The following is a 26,726-nucleotide window of genomic DNA, read 5'->3' on the forward strand; positions in this document are numbered from 1 at the left end:
TACTTTTAACGTACTTAATTTAGGCTTTATTTTAAAACTAGTTAAGCTGGAGTTATTTTGATGTTTTGAATGTTAGTTTAAATATTTATCACGTCATAAAATATCAAGCATTCGACCGTGGCTTCGTTTTTTCTATAAGTCATTTTTAAATTATTTACGTAATTTAGCCGAGTAACCCTTGTTCCCGTTCTCTCAGATGACCACAGCCCAAGTGGTGACTCATCATAGCCTCGGGCTGGCGGGCTCCTCCATTGCTTCCAACACCCCAGTTCGTCAATATTTTGCCCAATATCTAGTGATTTTTACGTGTTTTCGTATGTTTCTAGGGTCAGATGTGTAGACGGTAGCAGCAGAAGAAGGAAGAAAGAGGAAATAAATGAGAATGAAGAGGAAGGAAGGAGGAAGAGGAGGAGTAGGTAAGCCACTATACTTAACTCTCCCTCCACTTCTTCAATATTTTGCCTAATATCTAGTGTTTTGATGTGTTGCTAGGCTCAGGCGTGTAGGTGAAAGCAATAAAAGGAATAATGAGGGATAAATAAAGGAAGAAGATGAAGAAAGAAGGAAAAATAAAAACGGAAGAGGGGGGAAGAGGCAAGCCGTAATATTTACCTAAGTCTCCCTTGTAATCTTGCCGTTCTTTATAATGCATTTTGGTGTTCTTGGAATATATTCGGGGAGTTTTGGTATTATAAGTGTGTTTTGGATGCATTTTGTGTTACTTCATTGTGTGCTAGATGTTTGTAGGTATATTTTACGTATCTTGAGCGTGGTGCGGAGGTATGTTTGAGTATTTGTGTGTTTGTAAGCATTTTTAATATGTTTTGGGTTAGTTTAGAGTGTTTCAAGTGGTTTGAGCTTGTGTGAGGGGTCTTTTGGATGTGTGTGGAGGTGGTTTTGTGTATATTGGGTATTTCTAGTGACTTAATTGTGTGTGTTTGCAAGGGGCGTTTTGAAATCTTGCATATATGGTGCTTTGAAGGGGTTTGGGATCATTTCGATCGAGTGTTTTAAGTGGTTTGGGTGTGCGGGGTGTGTTTTGTGGTATATGGGGGTGTTTTTAGTGAGGTAATTCTTAATGTGCTCGTATTTTGAGCGGTTACATGCACAGCCTTTTGAGTGTGTTAATGGGTTAGTTTTGAGTGTGCGGGAGCAGTGTTTTAGGTGTGTTTGGGGGTTTATGTGGGTCTTCTGAGTGTGTTTATGAAAGATTTACTGTGTTTAACTGTATACGTATACATACATTGATATCCTTAGAAAATTCCCTGCCAAAAGCCAGATTTCCTTAAATTCGCAAGATTTTTATGTATTTACTTAAAAATTTACTTCTCTAACACAAATTTTCCTAAAACGAAAATTCCTTTGAAAGTTGAAACACGTACTGCAGTAATTAAGGATCTGTTCACACAATTGGTTTGTCCCGTGCAGTTCAATCCACAGCAGTATATTACAATGTACGTAAGTCAATGGAGCTGTTCACATGTACACAACCGCGCGTAGTTTTTTTTTTTTTTCTGTCGCTGCGGGTATTATTAGCTCTCTCTCCTCTCACTTGGAGTGCCTGTCCTACCGGCTTTGCATGTCAACTGTTTCCTCACACCATCAGTCCTTAAATATCTCCACCTCTGCAGCCAGAAACCATGCACGCGAATAATGCAAACGTAAATATAGTCATGTCACAACCCCGACGTCTTGCCTAAGTTGCCTACACTTCACCGCGCTCGTGCTGGTGGTCTTATCGTGGACCATCTCTGGCTTCTGCATCAGTAAATCACAGCCTCTTAGTGCATCCATGTTTGTTTGTTTATATCACGTGGCTGCGGTTACTTTGCCTGTTTGTGTCACAGCTAGTTGCTATATATAGTTCTTATAAGGCGATGAATCGTGTGATATGTTTTATATTCAAGGGTTGATTGATTGATTTAAAGTTTCTATCGTTATGTCTCAACAGCGATCATTGTAGTTGTGGTTATGATTCAAAAGTGATGTATCATTTGTTACATTGAAAGGTGTCATAATCTGCACAATCTCTACAGTGAAAAGTGTGTTAAATAGTCTGTTATAGTGAACGGTATTTATTGACTCTGTTATATTGAACGGTGCAGTATGCTGTCTTATATTGAAGGGCATCATGTCGCCTTTCACATTATCAGTGTCAGACAAGGAGAGGTTCAGTGTGAGTGTGTGAGTGAGGGGTTGGCGCCCTCCTGGTAACTGTGAGTGTGAGCGGCGAGCGGCGCATCTTCAAGGTCACTTCAAAAGTAAACAAAAGGGCGCCAAGGTGTATATAAAGAGATGACGTCATTATCTCCAGGCCGCAGGGACATTCTATGGTGATTTATACAACACATTGCCAGTACCTTATTATTGGCTCTCATTATTGTCTAGAGTTGCTTTAAATGCTAAACCTGCATCATTAATAGTTTGACAGATGAGTTCTTAAATGTAAAACTTTTCAACAACCTGTTAGTATGCGCCAGTTTACTTGTGAATAATATCAAAAGATACTAAAACATTTAAATTGAAGATGAATTGCTACTTTTACCATCTCTATGAGTTTTTTCAAATATCAAAATTTATATTCAAAGAATGTAAAAACAGGTCCAATGAGTCATTTTAAACAAAAAATAACAAAACAAATATTTTTTTAAACATAAAGACAACTACAATAATGAAACAAAACCGCAGGAACCAATAATGAAAGTGTTTATTTATTGTCGAGCTGTGTTTTGGGCGTGAAAAAACAAGATGGCTGCTGTGAAAGAGACGTTGAGGGGATAAATAAGCTTGTGACACCTCCACCACCGCCTGCACGACCCTTCCACCCTGACACCAGCGCAGCCCAAGGTCATTCCCATCTCCACAGTGCCAGTCTGAGTGCCAGTGGTAGAGGACACAACCAAAACACGGCTCTAATCAACTGTCCCATTTAGTGCCCTGCTCAAACCCTTCCATATTAGACACTTGTGGCTTGACTGACCCTCCGTAGCGCTGTGGATGACATGTAGCACCACGTTCCTTGGCCCTGCTGTGTCTGTGTCTGTGATTTGCGCTGTGTTTGTGGTGGTCTGTTAATTCGCCGGTGTTGTGTTGGTTGGTGGGTGAGAGCGAAGTGGGTGACTGTCATGGGCTGGGCTGACGAGTGGGTGTGGGGTGTACCTATGGGTGTTGTTTGATTGTTCATGGATTTTTGGGTGTGGTTTCATGGGTGCAGGTGTATCTACGGGTGTTTGGCATGGGTTACTGGGTATGGGTGTACCTGTGGGTATAGAAGCTGTGGTTACCTGTGGGTTAGTCATGGGTGTGGGTTTCTGGATGTATTGTCCTAGGGGTGTGTTTACTAATGGTTTTTTTGGTGTATTTTGATGGGAGTACCTGATGATTTGTTTCTGGGTGGATCCTAATAGGTGTAGTTTCATTGACGTGGTGTTAAATGTCTGTGTTTTTGTGGGTGTGGTGTTATCGGTACAAAAACCAATAAGTTGAGGTAATTGTTTGAAATGCTTTGCTATGTTATTTCTACCTTTTTTTAGTAATGTGAATCCTTGTAGGTATTCTCTCACTACATATACATACATACATACATACACGATATACATAGGAAATACAGATCTGTGTGATAAATTGTACCTTGTTTTTAATTGTGCTGCATCTAATCTGACGCTGACACAAGATACATTCAATTACTGGTTATCTCTTCCTTATCTCAGTCTTTTCGTCAACTCACTTGTGTCCATATTCAACATTGCCTTCCCCTCTCACTATGGCCAATTTTCCAAGGCCACAGAGACAACTAGCTGGGTTTCCAAGACAGTTTCTCCTTTTAATAAACTAGAAATCTTGTCAATCTATCACCAGAACCATAAAAACACCCTTAAAAATGCTTTATTCTCTTACTGTGACAATTTTCCAAGGCCACAGAGACAACTAGCCAGATTTTCAAGACAGTTTCTCCTTTAGAAATCTTGCCAATCTATCACCAGAACCATAAAAATACTCTTAAAAACCCGAGCATCTTCATTTGGTGCCTTTAGAAAGTAGTGATGGTGAGAGAGCAAAGTGTTTCAGATTACAGGCCTCACTCCTGCAGGCGGCCACATTGCTCCTGACTGTTTATTTGATCTTCACACCTGTAACAACTTCATAACACATAAATCTTCATCTGTAACATAGACTCGTATTCTCAAACTTCTATTCTTCCACTATTTTTTTGTTTTGAGTTGTATTTTATTCATCTTTATCTTGCTCATCCTACCATTACAGCATTCATACCTGAGACCTCAAAAATCTTTACTCCACCTCATACACTTCCATTAAGATTCCTATATCATGTACCTGGCAAATCAATATTTATGAATTGTTTATAGTACGTTGCACATATTGGTTGCTACATGTAAACCCAACAGGTGTGTATATTTTTGGCACTTCACACAGTTCCATAGTTCCCTTCTTCCTTTGCCGTACTTGCCATATCTTCCTTGCATTGCTCTCACACCACAAGCATCTCAGGTAACCAATATCTGCTCCTCACATCCTCATCCTCAAACCCTCTTGTCATCGAAGTCCCATGATAACATACACCAGCTATAGAGGTGCACATAGTTTACATACCACAGCTGGGACTTGCATGCCTGTAAACTGTTTACTTCTAGTGGGTAAACACACAATCGCACACGCACACACACACACACACACACACACACACACACACACACACACACACACACACACACACACACACACACACTTACTTTAAGAAGGAGGTTTCAAGACATTTATCTGTTTCTTTTAGCTAACTCTCAGACTGCAAGGGGACTGGCAACTAAGTGGGCCTTTTTTTTTTTTTTTCTCTTTCTTTTTTTCCCTTCAGCTTTCCCCTCTTGCATAACACACACACACACACACACACACACACACACACACACACACACACACACACACACACACACACACACACACACACACACACACACACACACACACATGCACACCTGTCACCCCATTTGGCACAGGTGTTCCCAGCACTCCTCTCACTCCCTCACTAAGTAGGCTGGAATGTTCCCCGGTCTGCCTGTCACACTGGGAGGATACTTGCTTCACTAGTGTTTGTTGTCGTTACTGTCATCATCATCATCATCATCATAGAGTAAGGTGTGATGTTTTTCCTGGGTCATCTCCTTTTAGCCTCTTCAATATTGGGATGCTTTTTTTTTATCTTGAGTTTTGGGTATGATTAAACTATTTTATTGACATTGGGAAGGGTCTATGGAGGTTAGAAGATTAGTAGCCACAGTCTTCACTATTTTGATCCCCACATAAGGTTTTGAAGCTATATAAAATCAAATAGTAACCAGAATGAATATGGAAGCACATCATGGTACTGAAGGGGATGAAGATTTCTATTTATATAAATTAACTAGAAAATAACTATGTGTTTATATATAAATTTAACATCACTCTTTGCCCAGCAGGTTGATTCGTGGTGTTGACAGCAGCAGCAGCAGCCTTGCCACAGCCCACCGGCACCACCAGCTTGATTCCCACACACACTACACCATTCCCTTGACCGTCTCTTTCATGTCCCTCCAGCCACCACCATGTCTAAAAATGACAAGTCCAAGTCTCAGAGCTTTGTAAGTATAAGTATCTGTCTGTCTGTCTGTCTATCTGTTTATCTGTCTTGCATCTTCTTATGTGCCTGAATTGCCTGATACTTGCAAATTTCTGGCTTTTTTTAACCCCTTCAATACTAGGACACATTTTTACCTTGAGATTTGTGCACGATTAGGCCATTTTATTGACATTAGGAAGGTTCTATGGAGGTCAGAAGATTAATGGCCACAGTTTTCACTATTTTAATCCCCCACATGAGTTTCTGAAGCTTTATAAAATCACCAAATATTAAGCAGAATGAATACAGAAATGCATCATGGTACACAAGGGGTTAAAAGTTATTGCATTTTAGTCATTGTTCAGTTTATGATTTTGGTTTGATGTTCTTGTAAAAAAAGATAAGAAATAAGGTTCCAAGAATGTGTATTGGATCACAGCTAGCATTAGGTCAGGATGTTATTGTTATATTTATCTCTCACCACAGATATTGTCAGTGTGGCTTTACTGATAAGACTTGTCCAAACCTCTTCTCATTCCATAGTCTGCCATTGTGTTATGTGTGGCTTTGTCCCTTCTTGCATTACACCTGGCTTGTTATCCCCTGAGCTTCTATGTATTATCGGAACCTTGTTGTGGTAGATACAGTTTAACAGCATTTTAGGTCTAAATGTAGATACCCAATGCTAAGATTTAACAGTATTTCAGAGCTCAATGAAGATGGATTTCTCTCGAGTTCTGGAGCTATTTGCATGTAATACTTAAGATATATATGTGGTTATATTGATTGTGTTTGTGCTTTTTACATACATATTTGTTTTGATATGTATTCACTCTGGAAAAAAAATAGATTCTTGGTCATTCACTTGTAATATGCACTTTTTTGTCAATAACCCACTACTACTACTACTACTACTACTTCTACTACTTCTACTGTGACTACTACAGTTACTACTACTATTACTTCTACTTCTACTTCTACTTCTACTTCTACTTCTACTACTACTACTACCACAGCATCCATAACTCATCTGTGTTGTTTCCTCTCCCTGCAGCTCAACAAAATGGACAAGATGCTCACAGGAACCTCCAAGAAGAAGGTTCCGAGCAAGGAGCGCGTCAGTAACCTTCCAAGGCCAAACTCGGACCTGGACCTGAATGAGATGGAGGAGGACCAGTACTACCTTGACAACCTGGCTGATGAGGAGGTGCTGTTTCTATCACTGGCTCAACTCTAACTATGGCTCATATTCTCAAACACTTCTGCCCTTCACCTCCACTATTTCAAAAGGCTTTATCTAAATTTTCATTATTTTTGTAGTGTTTTTATGGTTCTAGAGGCAGATTGACATGATTTCTGCCTTATTAACTGGAGAAACTCTCTTGAAAAGTTTACTTATCATCTCTGTGGCCTTGGAAAATTGTCGTGGCAAGACACAAAGCATTCCTGAACCAATAATGAGGTGCTGTTTTTATCACTGGCTTGGTTTTTAATACATTATGAATCTGGTAGAAAATACACAAAAATTCTGAATAAAATGAAACTTTTTGCTTGAATTTGGCTGAAGAGACAGAAATTCAGGAATACATAAGATTTTTGGTAGGATGTGATGAGATTCTGGTGATTGAGGGCCACATTATTAAGATTGGTGATTGAGGGCCACATTAATAAGATTCTGGTGATTGAGGGCCACATTAACCCTTTCATTACTAGGACACATTTTTCCCTTGAGATTTGTATACCATTAGACCATTTTATTGACATTAAGAAGGGTCTATGAAGTTTACAATATTAATGGCTGCAGTCTTCACTATCCTAATCACCCAAATTAGTTCCTGAAGCTGTATAAAATCATCAGATAGTGAGTAAAATGAATATGGAAATGTGTCATGGTACTGAAGAAGTTAGACTAAAAGTAGTGGTTAGTTATAGCCCCGATGATGACCTGCTTCTGTTCCTCAGGTGCGGGAGAGGTTCCTCAACATGATCAAGGACATGAACATCGCCAATGAGTCTGTCATGATGAACACTCCCCTGGACAAGATGCGCATCATGCTGGAGAATAATTACAAGGTTTGTGTGTGTGTGTGTGTGATGCAACGGAGTAGAGGACACTAATGATAGGGAATGGTGGGGCATTAGATGAAAGATAGAGAGAGGATAGTGAATAATGAAAGGTGGATAGTGCTTGTGAGTATTAGAAAACAATTGATGGTGTATAAAATCACCAGAGAGGAAGCAGAATCAATATGGAAATGTGTAATGGTGCTGAAAGGTGTAATGATGACTCACAACACTTAACAACGTAACACAAACAAGAGCACCACAGTGACACCTCAACCTTGCCTTCCACTGACAGATGGCCCAGACACAGCACAAATTGGACTCCCCAAAGGAATATATTGAGTACCTGCGGCGGGATGACCTGAGTCCCAAGGCAATAGTCAAGACCCTGGAGACGCTACAGGTTGCCCTCCGCAGCAACAAGATCACGTGGCTGCAGGAGTTTGCCCACAGTGGCCTCCGTGTGTTGCTGGCCATCCTTAATGAGTGTTATAGAAGGTACATCACTCTTGCCTTGTGTTGCTGCTGGTTTCTTGTCTTTCTTCATCTTGTTTTAGGGCACTTGGCTAATTTTTGGCGTGTGTTTTCTCCACACTTTGTGTTTTAGTATTTTTTTTCCCTTGGTCCCATTCAGAGGGTACGTCACTCTTGCCTTTTATTGCTTGTGATTTCTTGTCTTCCTTTGTCTTGTGTGATGGCACTCTGCTCTTTTTTTTGGCTTCTGTTTTGTCCACACTTCGTCTGTGATAAATGTTTTTTTTCCCTTGGTTTTATTCAGAGGGTACATCATTCTTGCCTTGCCTTGCATCTGGTTTCTTGTCTGTCTTTATCTTCTGTGATGGCACTTGGCTCTTTTTCGCTTGGATTTTGTTTGCACTTCGTCTGTTTAGTGTTTTTTTCTTAGTTATAAGACCCATATTCTGAAATGCTTTGCTCTCCAAGGGCCCCAGTTAAATATATTTGTGTTTTTAAGAGTATTATGGTTATGGTGATAGAGTGACAAGATTTCTAATTTATTAAGAGAAGAAACTGTCTTGGAAACCTGGCCATTTGTCTCTGTGGCCTTGGAAAATTGTTGTGTTGAGAGGGGAAGGCATTGCTGAATGTGAGCGTGTCTTTTATCTGTTTGGAGAGCGATGGTTGTCTACTCTCTCTCCCTTGAGGCCAGTGTCAGGTGAGAGAAGGATTAAAGCGGACGGTAAAACTCAACCACTGGAAGAGAGTGTGGAAAGCTACAGAACTTCTTACTTTCCTTGTAACACTTTTTTTGCTGCACTGAAATTCTTATATTGCCTTTCATTACAGTCTTTGCTTTAAGTGTTGATACATGATGCACACTTTTATCTGAAATTGCAAATCTTTTATAGTAGTTTTAAATAAATTATTTCATTTTCCTATGCCTGTGAATATTTACGAAGCATTAACCACATTTTTCTTTTCTTTCCTGTTGTCTATGATTTCATTATCTAGTTGACTGCAAAGGTGAGTCATTTATTTTGTCTTTAGTGTCTAGTGTTTCAACACTACTAATGGTGTGGCCTGAAGGAAGTGTAGCTTGATACAGTTCATAATGTTATTGGATGAGAGAGAGAGAGAGAGAGAGAGGGGGGGGTGGATCATGTTCTTTCAAATATCGGTTTTTCAATGTGTATCCTGCTGTCAGACTTGGACTATGGCTGAAATTGTTTTTGATATGCAAATTTGAATGAAGTATGAATCCATAATTTGATAGAAGCTGTTTGCCTGTAAGTGTTTGTACTTTGTGACTTGTTGATATGATGAGAGGTGTGATGGATTTGTTTGTGTTGGATTACTCATCACTCTTGTCCCTTTGGTGACTGAGCATGTGTGACACTCCAGTCGTAAGTAACTTATTGTAGAAAGTTTTGATTATGGGTTTCTTCTTTACTGATTTGCTGTTTGATATGCTGCAAACTGCACCATTAACTCACTTTTAGAATCAATGTTTTACTTGTGTGACTTGTGTTTTGATCAGTGTGCCAGAATGAAGCAGTTATTTGTAGTGATGAGACTTTGTGTTTTGCAGCGGGAACAACAACCGTCAGTGGGACAACGTCCAGTTTGAGGCCATCAAGTGTCTGAAGGTGATTTGTAACAACATTGTGGGCATCAAGGAGTTCTTCCGGCAGCCGGAAGGCTTCACTCTGCTGGCCCAGAGTCTGACGCCCTCAAAGCCGGTCATCATGCTGGAGGTGCTGCGCCTCATGAGCAGTTTCTGCCTCCCGCTGTGGCAGCAGGACGGGCTGGACGGCCACAGGGAGGTGCTGGATGCCATCACCATCGTCGGGGAGCTCAAGAAGCAAGAGCGCTTCACTCCAATCATCATGGGGCTGGGCATGCAGGACAATGATCTGCTGCGCCTCAACTGCCTCTCCATGGTCAACTCCATCATCAACTTTGTGCCCGACGACAACCTGGACTTTCGGCTGCACCTGCGCAACGAGTTCATGCGGACGGGCCTGCACGACCTGCTGGAGATCCTGGAGAGCAGCGAGCACGTGGACATGAGGAAGCAGCTGGAGGTGTTCCACAAGTCCCGCCTGGAGGACTTTGAGGACTGGCAGGATCGCTTCATGATTCACGTTGACGAGATGGACGATCTGGAACGCTGCTTTGAGGTGCTCAAGAACCAGGTCCAGGACTCCAACTGTGAGACGCCCATGCTGTCCATCCTGCAGCACCTCGCCTTCATCCGCGACGACGAGAACTCCCGCTCTGCCTATTACAAGCTGATTGAGGAGTGCATCTCACAGATCGTCCTGCACCGCAATGGCTGTGACCCGGATTTCAGGGCCACCAAGCGTTTTGAGATCAAGGTGGACCAGCTGCTGGACCAGTTCAAGGAGGAGACACGCACCAAGAACGAGAAGGTGACCTCTGAGTACCAGGCCCAGCTTGAGGACGCCCTCACCAAAAACCAGAAGCTGGAGGCTGAGCTGGCTCTGGCCAAGTCCCAGCTGGAGGAGGCCATGCGCACGGGTGGTGAGGTGGCCAAGAAGGGCGGCCTGCCTGTTGTGCCCGGCCTGGAGCAAAGGATTGCTGCCCCACCACCACCACCACCACCACCTGGCATGGGAGGGCCCCCACCACCACCACCACCACCTGGCATGGGAGTACCCCCACCACCCCCTCCACTGCCAGGAATGGGAGGACCCCCACCACCCCCTCCACCACCAGGTATGGGAGGACCTCCTCCCCCACCACCACCCCCAGGCATGGGTGGTCCTCCCCCTCCTCCACCACCACCAGGCATGGGTGGACCACCACCTCCTCCCCCGCCAGGAATGGGAGGTCCACCACCCCCCCCGGGCATGGGCTTCCCCCGCATGCCCTGTGCGCCAGCCCTGCCCTTCGGCATGACCCTGAAACGCACCATGAAGCCGCCGGCGCAGACCAAGCGGCTGCAGTGGAGCAAACTGATGCCAATGCGCATGAGTGAGAACAGCATGTGGGTGCGGCTCAACAAGAAGGACTCTGCCATCCGCCAGGAAGTGCTCAAGGACCTCAGTGAGCAGTTTGCAATGAAGCAGGTGCGGCGGAAAGACCCAGAGCAGGCCGAGAAGCCAGCCAAGCGGGACAAGGAGCTGCGGGTGCTGGACACAAAGACCAACCAGAACCTGTCCATTGCCCTGCGGGGACAGTTCAAGCACATGAGTGTGGATGACGTACGGTTGGCCATCCTGCAGTGCGACGAGTCTATCCTGTGCACTGACTCGGAGGGCAAGCCCGACGCGGCCACCCTGCAGACCCTCATCGTGTCTCTGCCTGACCACGACGTGATCAACAAGGTAGTGGCGCTGGAGGACCCCGGCGACGACCTGGCAGAGGGCGAGCTGTTCCTGTACCGCATCGGTCGCATCAAGAAGCTGGTGCCACTGCTGCGCAACATGGCCTTCAAGACGGAGTACCCCGCGCTGGTCAAGGAGACACGCCTCGACATTGTCAACACCAAGGCTGCCCTCGACGAGCTCTCCAACTCCAAGAAGTTTGAGCGCGTGCTGGCATACATCCTGGAGTTTGGCAATGTGCTCAACTCTGGCTCAAAGAATGCAGACACGGTGGGCTTCGACATCAGCTTCCTCCCCAAACTGTCCAACACCAAGAATGCTGACGGCCACACCTTGCTCCACTACCTCGCTGACACACTCATGAGGGAAGAGTCAGAGAGTTCAGACTTTGAGGACGGACTCATCCACTTTGCCGACGCGGAGAGGGTCAACGTGGATGTGGTGAAGGCAAACATTGATAAGATGAAGAAGGAGATTAAAAACATTGGCAATGACCTGCAGAGGCATGTCAAGCAGGACCCAGAGGACAGGTGTGTGTGTGTGTGTGTGTGTGTGTGTGTGTGTGTGTGTGTGTGTGTGTGTGTTTTATTATTCTTACCTAATGATCTAGGAATTTGCAATCACTTTATTGCACTTTTCTTTGGATTTGATTGCTTTTATCCCACAGCCTTGTTTGCCAGTGTGTTTGTGTGTGTGTGTGCGTGTGCTTATGTGTATGTGTGTATATGTGCATTTTCCTGCTTCTATTATCTTCCAAAATTACACAATGTATTATCTTAGCGTTGTGTACGAGTATTGAGAGGCAGGTTGTCCCACTGTTAAGTATTGGATGTCTTTACAGGTTCAAGGAGAAGTTTGAAGAGTTCTTCCACGATGCGGAGAAGGACATAGCACTTCTGGAGACAGAGTTTGACATGATGCAGAAGAAGTACGAGCATGTGGCTGAACTCTTTACTTTTGATGTCAATAAGTACTCACAGGAGGAGTTCTTCAGGGACATCAACAAGTTCATAGTCTCATACAAGGTGGGTTCACTGGTGGGTTGGTGGGTTAGTGAGTTGGTGGGTTTTGTAGTGAGTTGGTGATGTAAGGTGTGTGTGTAGCAGTGGCATGAGGATGATGCCTCTGATCCTTGAGTCTTTTCATACTTTTAATGTTGTCACTATCATCATGTTTCCCATGTAAGGTATGTGTTCCAGATGAGAGAGAGAGAGAGAGAGAGAGAATGGATAAAGATAATGCAGTTCTGGCTAAAATTTGGTTGAAAGAGAGAGAGTGAAAAAGAAAAAAACCTTACAAACAACTATCCTTAAATAACAAAAACAACAAAAACAAACATTTCTCTGGCAACAGACCGCAAAGGAGCAGATCATGAAGGAGGAGGACAAGCGGCGCAGGGACCAGGAGGCACGGGAGAGAGCCGAGAGGGAGAAGGCGGAAAGGGCAGAGAGGGACACGAGGCAGAGGGCACTCCATGACGTGACCAATGACCAGAGCAACACAGAGGTGATGGATCAACTGGTGCAACTCATCAACACTGGACAAGCGTTTGATGTGATGGGGGCCGGGCGCAGACGACGACCAGGGAAGACAACAGGTTAGTGCAGGGCCAGCTGGATGTGTTGCCTTGTGTTGTGTTTGTGTTTTATTTCCTGCTCCTTCTTTGTCTTTTGTTTTTCTTATTTGTTTTCAGTGTATTGCAGTCTTCTTGTCTTCTTTCCACTTGTGTTTTTTCCTTTAAGTTTCTCTCATGTTTATTTTTAATTTTCTGTATACATGTTTTAGTTTTCATATGTTCATGGTGTTTTATCATTATTACTGTTAATACCTTTTTTTTTTTTTTTTTTTTTACTGTTTTATTTCTTGCATTACTGTATTTTCCTATTTTGTTCTTCCTTCATCATTTGGCTCTATCTTGTACTCCTGATATTTATTTGCCCTTTAGTGTACCAGACTAATCACAAGATCCCATTTTTTTCTCTAACAAATGTATAGTACAGATGAAGGCAAACCAAGAACTAGCTAGACATACAGAGAACTTTTGGTGGGGTAGCCTGAAATAGGTGGCCAGCAGATGGGGCAGAGGTGTCATGTCAGGGGAACTTAGGCTTGTATTCTCAAACACTTCTGTATTTCAAGAGGGTTCATTTAAATTTACACAGTTTTATTAAGGTGTTTTTATGTTTCAAGAGGTAGATTGACAAGATTTCCATATTATTAACTGGAGAAGCACACTTGAAAATCTTGCTAATTATCACTTTAGCCTCGGAAAATAGTTATGGTGAGAAGCAAAGCGTTTCTAAATATGGACCTTAGCAAGATAGAATACATTGATGAGATAAGTAGGCATGTGAATATTGATTATAGTGTTTTAGGAGTCAGAGATGAATATTACTCGGGGAAGTGAAGGAGTAAGTCTTTTCACATTTGGCACAACTCTTGGTGGTCAGTGACACATACAGAAGTGTTAGTACAGGATAAACTTTGTGGTGAAAGAAGTGACAAAAACACATCAGGTATTCAGGATTACAGCTAGAAAATTGCTCATTGTTTAGTGATGGAAGTACAGATCAAACAGTGAATTCCCTAGATTCTTTCACTAGTCTGACTGCCCTTCATTCACCACTGGAAAGAGAGAGAGAAAGACAGTGACGTACATTGATACAAAACACGTTAGGATTTGTGGAGTGAAACGAGGAATAGATTGAAGAAAAAACCAGTGACGAAGGCAGCAACGAGCACCATCTTTATTGTATCCAAACATTTCAACACCTTCTATCAGTGGTATAAAACAAAATATAAAACAAATATAGATATAAAGGCACAAAAAGTTAAAACAGTGACCAAATACAAGGGTTAAGAAGTGAAATTTATACAGTATTTAGTGGGTAGGCTGACAGGAGGAATAGATTGCATTAGCCTGACCCACCTTGCAGCTGCCGCCTGTTTCCTGTGGCTTGAACCCTTGTGTAGTGCAGTGAGTGTTCTGTAGTCAGTGTTGTGTATGTGCCTTGATGTGTGTGTTGTGTTGTGTTGTGTAGTAATTCAATGTTGCCCCAGAAGTTGATGTTTAGAGGAGAGGATTACCATAACATAAATGGACAAAACATTCAGCCTTGTTGTGTGTACAGATTCATTTCCCATTGAGCATTTCAGCAATAAGTGAAGAATACTTTTGTCCATTGAAGTGTTGAGTGCTTGAACCAAACAATAATACACTGGAGTTTGTTGCTTTATTCTTTACAGTAGAACCTTTTAGTGTTGATGCATCTAGAAATGTTCCTAACCTTTTGATTTCCAGCTGGATTATTATTTTATTTCTCTTCTAGACTCTTTACCCTGTCATGCTTTACCTGTGATAGAGACTTAGCTCAATGTTGTAGTGATAACTCAGGAACTTAATTGTGTGACTCAGTGCCTTGCCAGAAATTAAGTAGATTCACAGTCAGTTTCTTGTTTCTCTTTTGTTAATGAGAAAAATAGTTAAAGATGTGCATTGTAGTGTTACCAGAAGTTGTAAATACATGTGTTTGGTGCCATATGAGTCTAGTTAGTGTGGTACCAAGAGAACAAGTTAATCCATCAGCCAGTGAGGTGTAAATATGTAACTACTGCTCAACTCAAGAGATTAAAACAGTGACAGTATTGACATTATTGCCATTAAGTCACTCATGTCACCAGCAATTAGTGCATCTAACAACAGTGACAGGAATGGAATGTAATAGTGAGAGTGGCATTGTGTCTTATTATGAGCAAGGTAATAGTTTGTTTGATAAGTACTCAGACACCAGCAATCTGTCACCTCAACACAAACAAAGGCTCTTGTGTTGAGGCTTCTCCTTTTCTTTCTCTTCATCTTCCCTCACTGTCTCACATGCTCAAGTTCCACTGCTGATAGCCCTCCAAAAAACATTCGCTGCTGATACCCCTCCAAAAAACATTCACTGCTGATAGCCCTCCAAAAAACATTCACTGCTGATAGTTCCCCAAAAAAACATTCAATTTTCCTTGATTTCTGTGCCTTTGTTGTAGATGTGCATTTCTCACTATCTGTTTAGTACCTGACAAATATATGGTCTAGTCAGTTGCTGGTCTGTAGTAAGTAAGAAGACTCACTGATGGACTCCAGCAAGTGACAGCCGCTGGGAGTCGCTGTGAACTAGGCAAGGTGCTAATGAGGAGGCTTTCTTTCCCCTGATTTCTTGATGGCCATCCTGATTTAGGGCCCTGCCAGCCTTGCTTGATCTTATTTCATGCTCTGTTCATTCCCGTGCCACTCTTGCCCGCCAGGGAGGAGCCAGCTTGTCCATTGTGGGTAAGACAGTCCCTCTCTCTGTGTCCTTGCCTTGCCTCTGCCAATACCCCCCTCCCCCTCACCCTGCCAACACCCCACACCCCCTCAGACGCTTTATTCAGCAGTGGGCGTGTGGTTAATATGTAGCCTCTGTGTTGTCGTAGCTGTGGTTGTCTCTGCTTTATGTGTCGTCTCTCTGTAGCCCGCTTGTGTAGCATTAATCCTGCAGGTCTTTGTTTGTCCCGTCGGCCGGCTGGTAGTATTTGTCTTAACACTATGTAGCAGTAATACTTCGCTGTAGTGGTGTCTTTCCTTCCCCATTGACACTGACAGACGCCTTGCTTATACAGACTACTACCTCGTTATTATGCTTTGACTCTCCTTAGTATGTTTCAATTAGATCCTTTGTTCCCTTTCCCTGGGTAAGCTCAAGCCTATAGATGTTGCCTCCTGTCCTTACACTGTCTGGTGGGATGGATCTGTGCATCAAACATTGTACAGCAGAATATTTAAGTTTGCCATCATTACTCTTTCCTCTTATTGCATCTGTGGAAAGTAAATTGATGGATGCTTGTCCACCCCGTGTTTGGCAACTAGTACAGAATGTCCCCACGACTAACACCCTAAATGCCATGCACTGTACATATGACACAATGGCCCACACACCACCGACACTCTGCCTACTTCTCATAGTGACCACAGGGAGGAAGACAGCCTAGTGTTACTCCTACATCCACCACTGCATGTGTGTGTCAGTGTGTGTGTGTGTGTGTGTGTGTGTGTGTGTGTGTGTGATGGGGTGTTCCGTTAGACGTGTGTTGGTGTGGTGTTGACTGTCTTGCTATAATGGGAATGGTGGGTTTAGTGATGCAGTGTTTCAAAATATCATGTGTTTGGGTTTCATGACAAAGTTTTGGTGAATAAACATGTCATTTGGAGGCGGGACAGTGGAGTGGTGGTGGTGGTTTGTGTGGAGTGTGTTGAGGGAGTGTTGCTGGCCTGCCTGAGAGGCCTGAGTGATGTGTGTGGTGATGGACGTGGTGGTGAGTGTAGTGTGGTGTGGGTGGTGGTTCACCTCACACATACTTTCAATCCAGACATGATTTTCTGGTATATTGAACTTTTGACTCTTCAGAATTTCTTTTAAATACTGGATTCCTATCAGTAACTCAGACTTCAGTGTACTACAGTATATATCTATATCTAATGTCTTTCCTTCAGTCACTTACCTTGATCCTTTTATAATGTCATCTCTCTTATTTAATATCTTATTTTTATCCCTCTCAACATGATACATCCAGACATTTTCTGCTCTTTTAGGTAATATTTGAGAGCTCAGTATATCCTGGATGACAAGACTATTGTGTTGGGATCTGTGATACTTGATGTAATAATGTCTACTTCCCCACAACACTTTATACTTGTATATATACATCAACATTTAAAAAGAAAACTGTATAATAGAATAATTGGTCTGGTGCAGACCTTTAATCCTCTCACATTGTGCTCTCAGAGTCTGAATTATTAAACCTGCTTCCCTTAACTCGTTCTCAGTAATGTCAGAGGTCATGGAACTGGTCTGTTTGGTTATGCAGTCTCTGAATTTTGTCTCACTCAATAACTCTGTCAGTGGTTTGCTCATTTAATTGAATTAACCAAATTTCTGACACTAGATGGTAATGTGAACACCATTCAGCCCTGTCTTGTTAATTTATTTTGACTTTTGTTAATTTCACTTTAAATTTGTGTTCTGGAACTTGTTTTGAGTTTGAAATAAGCATAAGTCAACATTTGAGAATTCTTCATTAAAGTTATTTTTCAATGTAGGATTGAAATTATTTTGGTAATGTACTGAGTGATTGATAGCAGATCATGACCCATTCAACTTCCTTAATGCAGTTCATACAAGTCCCAGCTTCTCTTGTTTGCTTTTTGCAACCTTTCTGTGAATTTATGCCTTTTTGGGTCTGAACATTTCAAAATTCATTTATAGACTCTAACTTTTGTACTTATGTAAAAAATGGACTGAAGTGAGGTAATATAGCAAGAGTACATGAAGTGTTAGGAACACCTGAGGATGACAGTAAGTGTATTGTGTCTGATCTGAGCTTTGTCTCCCCGGCCTGTCCCTCCCTCCTTCACTGCACTGCATGGCCCCCTCCACACACACAGCCGAGAGAAGGGCCCAGATGAACCGCAGCCGTTCTCGCTCAGGGCTAATCACGCAGTCTCCCACTAGCAATAAGGATATCAAACTGTGAGTCACTTATCTTACGTGTGTGTGTGTGTGTGTGTGTGTGTGTGTGTGTGTGTGTTTCTCTTCTTATAGTAACAATGTGACATACAAGTGAATTGCAACTCCCCACACCAATTCACTATGATGAGCCTCTGAATATATCCTGTGTAGGGCTGACCTGTGCCACTCATGCACCTCATCACCACTGGGTCTCCTTGGTGAGGCTGGCACCACCACAGGAAGGCTGTCATGCACCTGTGATTGGAGCTTTGCTTATTTCAGTGATCAATCAATTATTCACTGCACTCACTTTCTTCATTCCATCTTATGAAATTGTGTGCATGTCTCCCTTTGTTCCAGGTTATCTTTAGAGAGAGATGTATAAAAAAGTGGTAGTGATGCATATGATCTGTAAGAAGTCTTGGTTTTAGAAGTGGTCACTATTTCTGTAAAGATGTTGCTTTATTCATAATATATTCTGTCTTAAATTTTTTAGAAATGAAGGAAGAGAAAAGTAATGTTGTCTTTATTTGATTGAAGAGCTGGAAGATTTATATGTATACAAATGTCTTGAATTTTTGTGAGTTTAGAGGAAAAGAACAGTCATGAAGAGCAGTGCAAAGTGTGCCAGTAGCCAGTACCAGTCTGTTATCAATCCTCAACTTCCCCACTGCAGGAGTGAAGGAATGGACATCGACGTGGAGAACCAGCCAGCACGTCCCTCCCGGCCCCGCACGCGCCGCCCCGGCCTGCCCACCGGTCTGGAGTCACGGGACAGAAACTTTGGCCAGCAGAACGAGAATGGCAGTGATTCTTCGGACGCCCTGCTGCAGCGGCTGAGGGAGCTGTAGGTGGCGCCTGCTGCCGCTGCCTGTCACCCGCCAGGAACAAAGGCTCAATGCACCGCCACCTGTCTGTGTGAGGCATGGCACTCCGATGCTGTCTGGGTGGCACTGCGGCTAACACTGTACATAGACATACCTACACACTCACAGACACACACAAACACCAAGTCAGTAAGGTAAGGCAAGTGTTCCTTCTCGTATTTTCTCAGTCCGTGTGAATCCGAGGAAATATTCCCCGTAATGGATCTGTGGATTGATCCGCCCGACTCGTGGTGATGAGTGGTGTATAGGACGCCCCACTTGGCCCGCCAGCCGTGTGTGTCGCTCCTTTGTGTGGAGTGGCGGCGGTGGCGGTGCAGTCTGGCCAACTAAAGGGAAGTCATTCTTGTGACTTGCCAAAGTTAGGTTGGCAAGTTGCAAGATATACCATCTCTCCAACCTTTTATATGCATTGTATTGCAATATTTTAATTATATCAAAGTTGCAGTTTTACTTAAAATCTGTATGATGAGTATATTTTTTTGACTTTTATATGAAGTTTGCAATTTCCATTTTGAGTATGAAGGTCATGTAAGTGTGAGTGAGTTCCAGAATAGCAAACCACCACATAACATAACAGTTCTGAGTGTTGATAGTGTATAACTTATTGTTCATCTTAGCAATTCTGGGTTCCAGATACTGCTGTGCATTGATTGCTTCTCCACTTGTGCTTCTCTCTTTGTTATATTTATTGTTGTGTCTGTACTAATGTCCTGATCATGATAGCTTTAAGCACACCATCTCAGATCAGCTCCTCGTCCTGCCTCATGTTGTACTGCCAGTATGTAGTGTTCAAGACTTCAAGTGTTCCTTCCTGCCAGCACCACCTCTGCTCCTCAGTAGTCCTGCACACCACTCCCACATTGCCCCATTGCCTGGCCTGGTGGTGAGTGCTGTCATTGTGTGTGGACAGAGAGAGGAACCATTGTCCATTGTGTCCTCAGCAAGACTTTTGAGACTCACTTCTCCAGGGATGGTTGGTGATCAAATATGCTTACATAAGTGAACTTGATTTGTCACCAATAGTGAGTAATCTGATTCCTCAGTGGATGGACAGACTGCTCTTTGAAGTAAAAACTGTATTTGGGTGTGTTTCAACTACTGTATTTCAAGTGATCTTGGTAAGCAGGTCACCCTGAGGTTCTGAGTGTACTAGTTGCCACACCCTCAGTAGAATAATGCATCATGTGTATATCCATAAGTTGAGAGAACAGTCACAGTGCAGCAGCATTAGTCTGTTGTTTAGTGCTATCCCTGCCTGTTACTGCCTCACTCTGAGGGTCTTTATCTGACATAACATGTTTGATAAAAGATTTTTCAATTGGTTCTTTTCAGGAATTGTAATATGTGCTCAAAAGTTCATTTTTATTGTAAGTGGAGTGATATATTATGAGAATTTCTTTTCAAATGATTCTTGCAAAATTTTCCATGCAAGGCAACATGTTGTGGCTACAGTCTACAGGGTGAGTGGTGGGATTTGTGTGAGAGAAGGAAGTCATGAGGGAACAAGTTGACCCTCTCCTTCACACCAATCGTTTGTGATGCATTGCCCGTGCCTTCCCATTTCTCCGTCTCTCCTCGGTTGTATCTCTCTGCCAGAATAGGTCTTGGCTACTGCATTCCCAAGTGTTAAGGCAGATATTTATTTTTCTTTCAAGGGGAGGGAGGAATTGTAGTATAAGGTGTATAAAGATAGGTTAGTCCCCCTTGAGTAAGGTTGCCACAAGTGGAGAAACCTGCTCACACTTTTTTATCTCTTTCTTCAGATTTCCTTGAGTTTCTGAAATAGCAAGATTATTGGAGGTCTTATTGGTTGCAAATGTGCTGTGAACTCCTGACATGAAGCTTGAAAAGGAAGTGTGTGTTGTGTAGTCAAATTTTGTACAGATGTCTTACTCTATGCATTCTGTAGCCTGTGTAATGTTGTGCTGGGAACGTGTAGCAATGCAAGCAGGAGTGCACCAATCACATGTGTTGAGAGAAGCTTCAGTAACATAACAAGCTTTCATGCATGGTCAGCATTGCCACAGTTATCCCATAAAGCCAAGTAGATACACACAAGTGGTTACTGATATGAGTTGTCAGAGTAATACTATAATAGTGTGCAGTGTGTGATGATACTACAGCAGCCAGCAGCACAAGAGTGTATACCAGGTGCTGAGAAAAGCATTTTGAAATTCACCCATAGTTTGGATTGATTTTAATGATCCTTCATAATGAACAAGAATACATATCCCTTGGTACAACATGATACCAGATTCTTTGTAAGGTCTAACTAAATTTTATTTTATGTGTGATAACTTGAAGTTGATGTGTTTGTCATCTTCGTATGTGTTATTTTTATAGGATTCAAAATGGTGTTTAGATTTTATTTACTTCTCAAAAATTGTCTATTTTTTACTTCCCCAAAAAATTGTTATTTTTTTATCATGCAGTCCAATGGATGACTCCTTTCATAAACTCCTGTTTTATTCATTTCATTGTTTCACAAGTAACATGAAACGTGTGTGTGTGTGTGTGAGGGAGTGAGTGTTGCAGTAATTCTAAGGTTGATGTGCTGATCATTCCACTCACTGCTTAATTTTGTCTTAAGAGGTTTGAGTTTCAGTGTGCAGACCTGTGATGCGACCTGACTAAATTAACTCCTATGGCTGTGTGTGTGTGTGTGTGTGTGTGTGTGTGTGTGTGTGTGTGTGTGTGTGTGTGTGTGTGTGTGTGGAGTCTCATTTCTTGTGCCATGAAGCTTGTCACGTACATAGGTGCACTACAGATGGTAATATATTTATCCGACAATTGATAAATTTGCACCATTTATCTTTATATCTGTAGCGATATTTTCTTTTATTTGCACCCTTCTCTTGTATGTAAAAGAGAAAAACCATATCTTGAAATATTATTCTTTATATTTTTAATTCATTTAATTGTCAGAGTCAAGCAAGCCAGTCTTTTCTTATGCACAAAATGCATTGTATCAGTAAGACATTTTCTTTTTTCATGCACGAAGCAGCAAATCTTAGTCGCTAGTATTTAGAGCATTCCTACATTGGATCTCATGTCTAGGGGTTATTACCACATGTCAGAGTGTGAACAGACAACCATAGAAGTGTTCTTGTGTGTAGCTGATTAAGGAAGAAAGACGAGGAACATACAAGGTTAATACACTGGTCTGTGTGAGGGAGTGTGTCTTAAGCTGTTGTGGTTATGGTGAAGAAAATAGAAGTGATGTTAGAAGAGTTCAGAAAAGCTGGTGTGTATTTGCAGCTTCCAAGAATAAGAGAAACAATGTGGTGTGTGTAGAGGAGGGTAAATGTGTGATGTATGTATAGTGATAGGAAGAAGCAGAGGCAGTTGTGGTGTCTGGGTGTGTCAGGCCTAAAAGGATTGATTGGGAATGTTGGAGGTGATGTGCAGTGCCTTCTTAACTCCAGGTGAATGTGATGCCTTAGTGAGTTGTCAAGTAGTCCTTCTTTACTCTACATAGCAGGGCTGGTTATCTATTCACCCCTGCCCATATTGTCTGTTCTCCAGTGGTGATGGAATTCATTATCTACTACTACTGTGTACTACTATCATAATTATTATCATCATTGTCATCATTATCGCTACGGCTGTTGTTGTTTTATTGTTGCAGCAGTCTCGCATATCATTCATCATCAACACATGCATATCACTTCATGGCAGGTTACACAACATTTTTTGGTTCATTCATATTTCCTCTATTTTTCTTTTTACCTGCAACTTTCTTTCTCTTTGTGTAATGTTCATGCATAACATATTGACTTGATTCATTGTGAGGAGGTAATATGTAACAAAAGGCAGTGTTCTGGGAGGCACCCCAAGTATACACACACACACACACACACACACACACACACACACACACACACACACACACACACACACACACACACACACACACACACACACACACACACACACTATATCAAGAACTGTGACTTCCCAAACAGAAGTATTGAGCTAGGAATGCCTTGGGTGTGGCAGCAACAATGTGAGGAAGGAACACCATTTCTCTGAAGCTGGATAAAGACAGACTTGGAGACGAGACAGCGTGAACTTGTATACTATAGATAGATGAATACAAATTAAGTTACCCAACACACGCACAGCTACATTTCGTACAATTGGTGGTGCATTTCTGTGATAAAACTATACATGGTGCATTTTTATTTATTCATTTATTCTTTTTTATTTTTTTGTCATCTTTGTCAGTTTGTATCATTGTGTATTTGCAGTAATTCCTTGTTTCTTCATTCCATTTCCCCTCATTCCTCATCACCACATACCTGGAAGCGAGCAGGTTTATAGTGTAACGAGTGAGGTGCGTTTGGTGTTAATCGGCCTGGAAACCTGGGAAGTGAGCCTGGTTTATAAGGATTTTTTTTATATATTTTATTTATTTATTTATTTATTTTTTTTTTTTGCTAGAGGGGGACTAAACCTCATATTTTGTAGTCTCACATGTGTTCTTAATCTCTTCCCTCCCCCTTAGTGGTGCTTCCAGTGTGTGTGTGTGTGTGTGTGTGTGCGTGCGTGCGTGCAAGAGGTGGTTTTCTATAGCTCTTTGCCATTTATTTACTTAAACGTGTGTATAAGAACAATGAATTTTGCTAATGTGCCAGTTTGTTCACTATTTTATCCGCACTTCCTTCATCCACAACATTTGGCTGTTGTGGTTTATTTTCCACGTTCAGAAACGCTTTGCTCTCACCAAGACTGTTTTCAGAGGCCACATAGATGATTGGCGGGATTCTCAAGAGTGTTTCTGCTATTAATGGTATATAAATCTTGTCATTCTATCATTTGAACCATAAAAACACCTTAAAAAACTTATGTAACTATGAATAAAGAAAGCCTTTTGAAATAGTTGGGGTAAGGCGCACAAGTGTTTGAGAATATGAGTATGTTTTCAATTGACACATGATTTTTCTGATAATATTGAGAAAAAAAAATTACCCTCTGTCTGTATTCCATAAAAGTATTGCTTAGAAACAGATGATATCTCTCAATTATTTTCTAGTGATAGTTGATATTTTACATTCTTTTCTGATCACCAATAGAAGTGCCTTGGATCCGCCAGTTAGTAGAGAGTGTATCTTGTGTTGCATTGCCTGTGAGTATCCCCAGTGTGGCCACAGTTAAGCATTATCGAGGCATAACTCCAACCACGTTATGCTTCCCTGTATATCAATGCCATTTCTTGTGCCTCTTGATGTCCTGTTTCTTTGTCAAGTTCCTCTCCCGTGTGCACTGTTGTGTTTGGCCTTTTTTGCTCTGTTATTTATGCATTTATTTATTCCGTTCAGTGGATGTAGGCAGTGCAGTGTTGTGTTTTCCTTTCTTCATATCAGAGTTGGGATGCTTTTCTCTTCCCTCCTGCCAAGGCTAAGCATGTGTGTCGTGGTTTTTGCAGTAGATCCTTCCTTTTCTTCTTTTTGCTCATCTATGTATCAAAGTGTTCAGGATTTGCAGTCAGGTGCCTCCTTGGTGTGCCTCGGCTAAAGGGTATTGAAGATTTGGTGATATCACATGTTTTATTTGACACTGTGTTCATTTACTTAGTACTGAGTGAGTCACATTTGTTTTTAGTTATGTGTTCCTTACATTTCACTCATCTATGGGGTAATATAACTGAAATTTCTCTCTCTCTCTCTCTCTCTCTCTCTCTCTCTCTCTCTCTCTCTCTCTCTCTCTCTCTCTCTCTCTCTCTCTCTCTCTCTCTCTCTCTCTCTCTCTCTCAAGCATTGATGCTATATACATTAATTTAGCATTGAGTTCTCTTCCCCTCCATGGATAGTGCCAGAGTGCCAGTATCAACACAGCCACACTCGTCCTTCCCTCCTCTGTGTGCCCTTCCTCTCAGTGCATGAACTGTATAGATTTCAAGCACTAAGTTTTCCTGTTCCCTGGTCTGTGGTGTGCCTTGTCTATATTTTGCAGCCACAAGCAGGTTCTTCCCTCACACCAACTCTTACTCAGGCTGCAGACACTACTGGTTTGGTCATTTGTATCCTCTCAGTTTACAGTTCATATGGTTTTCCAGTACTTTGGCTTCCCTGTGTGTGTTTTGCTTTGTTGAAGTGTCTTTGTATCTGCTCTGTTGTATTTCCATCTTCAAAGTGATGAGTCTACTATACTGTATGTTGCCATTCTGAATTATGAAGATTGGTTAGGTTTCATGTGTGTGTGGCTGTTTCAAAGGACATTTTTAGGCCTCAAATGTTTCCATCTTTGTGAATTGCTTAGACCTAGTCTGTGTTCAGCTTTGAAAGCTATAATCACTTGAATGACTGGTCTGCTCTTTGTGTGTGTGTGTGTGTGTGTGTGTGTGTGTGTGTGTGTGTGTGTGTGTTTCCTATGTGGGGTATGCACTGTCCTGGCTGGTCTGTGTGTCCTGACATGGCACTGTTGCAGTTAGGGGGTGGGGGTGAGGGTGTGTTGAGGCAGGGGTCAGGGGGGTGTGCTAGCTGGGGGCACACAGGGGAGGAGAGCCAAGCAGTGCCACCCAAGGCAACAGTACAAGTGGGAGTAATTACTGTACATACGATGAGAGATAGCAATATATTTTTCTGCCGTACATCCTGTGACCTCTGCAATACCTGTTTCTAAATGGAAAGAAAAGAAATCTTCTGAAAGATTTACATTGGAAAACCATTTGTAAATATTTTTATAAATACCAGATAATTTTATATATATATATAATTTTTCTCTTCAAAATGTTACCATTAACTGTCTTGTAATAAAGATTGGCTTGGCTACAGATGGCTTTTTGTTGCCCTTCCTGCTTGCTTCAGGAAGTCTTAGTGGCTCGGGTCATGCTCAGCCGTGCACACTCACAGCAGTCTTGCCTCCACCACACCCACTGGTGGCACGCTGAATTAACCCCTTCAGTACTGGGATGCATTTTTACCTTGAGTTTGGGTATGACTAGATGATTTTATTTTCATTAGGTAGAGTCTATGGAGGTCAAAAGATTAGTAACCAGAGTTTTTACTATTCTAATCCCACCATATGTTTCTGAAGCTGTATAGAATCACCAGAATAGTACCAGAGTGAACATGAAAACTCACCCTGGTACTATAGGGGTTTAATGGCAGGAGGAGGAGCAGTGATAGTCATAATGGAGAGCGAGAGAGAGAGAGAGAGGGGGGGGATAACATTATAGTAAAAATATCAGTTTTATTTAAGATGATTCCCGTGGATAGCGACTTTTGAAGGAAAAGAGAGAGAGAGAAAGGACTGGAGGTTGGGAGTGAGAGAGAAAAAAAGATAACCGAGGAGAGTCTATGTAAGTAAGAAGAAAAAAGCGAAAATTATGTATACGAAGATGAAGTGCGAGGGAAAAAAAAATGTATGAGGAGGAGGAGGAGGAGTGTGCATGATGGAGGGAGGGAAGGGAGGGAGGAGGAGAGAGAAGGAAGGATGAGGGGAGGGGCTGAGTCACCTGCGGGGGAGTCTATGGGGCGTGACTCTAAAAGGAAGGTAACTATTTTGGTGCTGATGATGAAGAAGAGGGATGGTGATGGTGATGGTGATGGTAGTGGTGGTGGTGGTGGTGCTGTGGTTGCTGTTATTGTAGTAGTAATAGCAGTATATTAATAGAGGAGATAGTGGAGGTTGTAATAGCATTATAGTAAGAACAAGAACAGGAGAAGGAAGATGAAGAGGAGGAATTAAGGAGGGAGGATCTACTATAAGCAAAAAAAAAAAAAAAAAAAAAAAAAAGAATGAAAAAAAAGCGGAAGAGGTCACAAGAAGAAGAAGGACCAGGTGGAAATCATTATATATATATATATATATATATATATAT

The 26,726-nt window shown here is 42.1% G+C and overlaps 1 protein-coding gene across 8 annotated transcripts; it reads left to right on the plus strand.

Moving 5' to 3' along the window:
• The first annotated feature begins 326 nt into the window (after positions 1–326).
• Positions 327–25,674, plus strand: LOC123512745 (protein diaphanous-like). 8 transcript variants are annotated; one of them, XM_045269320.1, is made up of 11 exons: positions 1,889–2,847; positions 5,472–5,633; positions 6,666–6,818; positions 7,574–7,684; positions 7,971–8,173; positions 9,723–12,014; positions 12,326–12,509; positions 12,838–13,081; positions 15,775–15,799; positions 17,951–18,035; positions 18,691–18,755. In XM_045269320.1, exons 2-10 carry the CDS (start codon positions 5,598–5,600, stop codon positions 18,015–18,017), a joined length of 3,315 nt encoding a protein of 1,104 aa, XP_045125255.1. In that variant the 5' UTR covers positions 1,889–2,847; positions 5,472–5,597; the 3' UTR covers positions 18,018–18,035; positions 18,691–18,755. The 8 variants fall into 8 exon arrangements, with proteins under 8 accessions (XP_045125248.1, XP_045125251.1, XP_045125255.1 ...); XM_045269313.1 differs by lacking the exons at positions 1,889–2,847; positions 15,775–15,799 and adding an exon at positions 327–416 and having other exon boundaries at positions 5,469–5,633; positions 18,691–25,674; XM_045269316.1 differs by lacking the exons at positions 1,889–2,847; positions 15,775–15,799 and adding an exon at positions 339–416 and having other exon boundaries at positions 18,691–25,674.
• Positions 25,675–26,726: the final 1,052 nt, after the last annotated feature.

Source organism: Portunus trituberculatus, chromosome 34 (genome assembly GCF_017591435.1).
Source record: "Portunus trituberculatus isolate SZX2019 chromosome 34, ASM1759143v1, whole genome shotgun sequence".
Lineage (NCBI taxonomy): Eukaryota > Metazoa > Arthropoda > Malacostraca > Decapoda > Portunidae > Portunus > Portunus trituberculatus.

Coding starts and splice junctions, on each gene's coding strand:
- LOC123512745 (XM_045269313.1), top strand. CDS start 5,598: ATGTCTAAAAATGACAAGTCCAAGTCTCAGAGCTTT. Junction 12,015..12,325: donor AAGCAGGACCCAGAGGACAG/GTGTGTGTGTGT, acceptor ATGTCTTTACAG/GTTCAAGGAGAAGTTTGAAG. Junction 18,036..18,690: donor AGCAATAAGGATATCAAACT/GTGAGTCACTTA, acceptor TCCCCACTGCAG/GAGTGAAGGAATGGACATCG.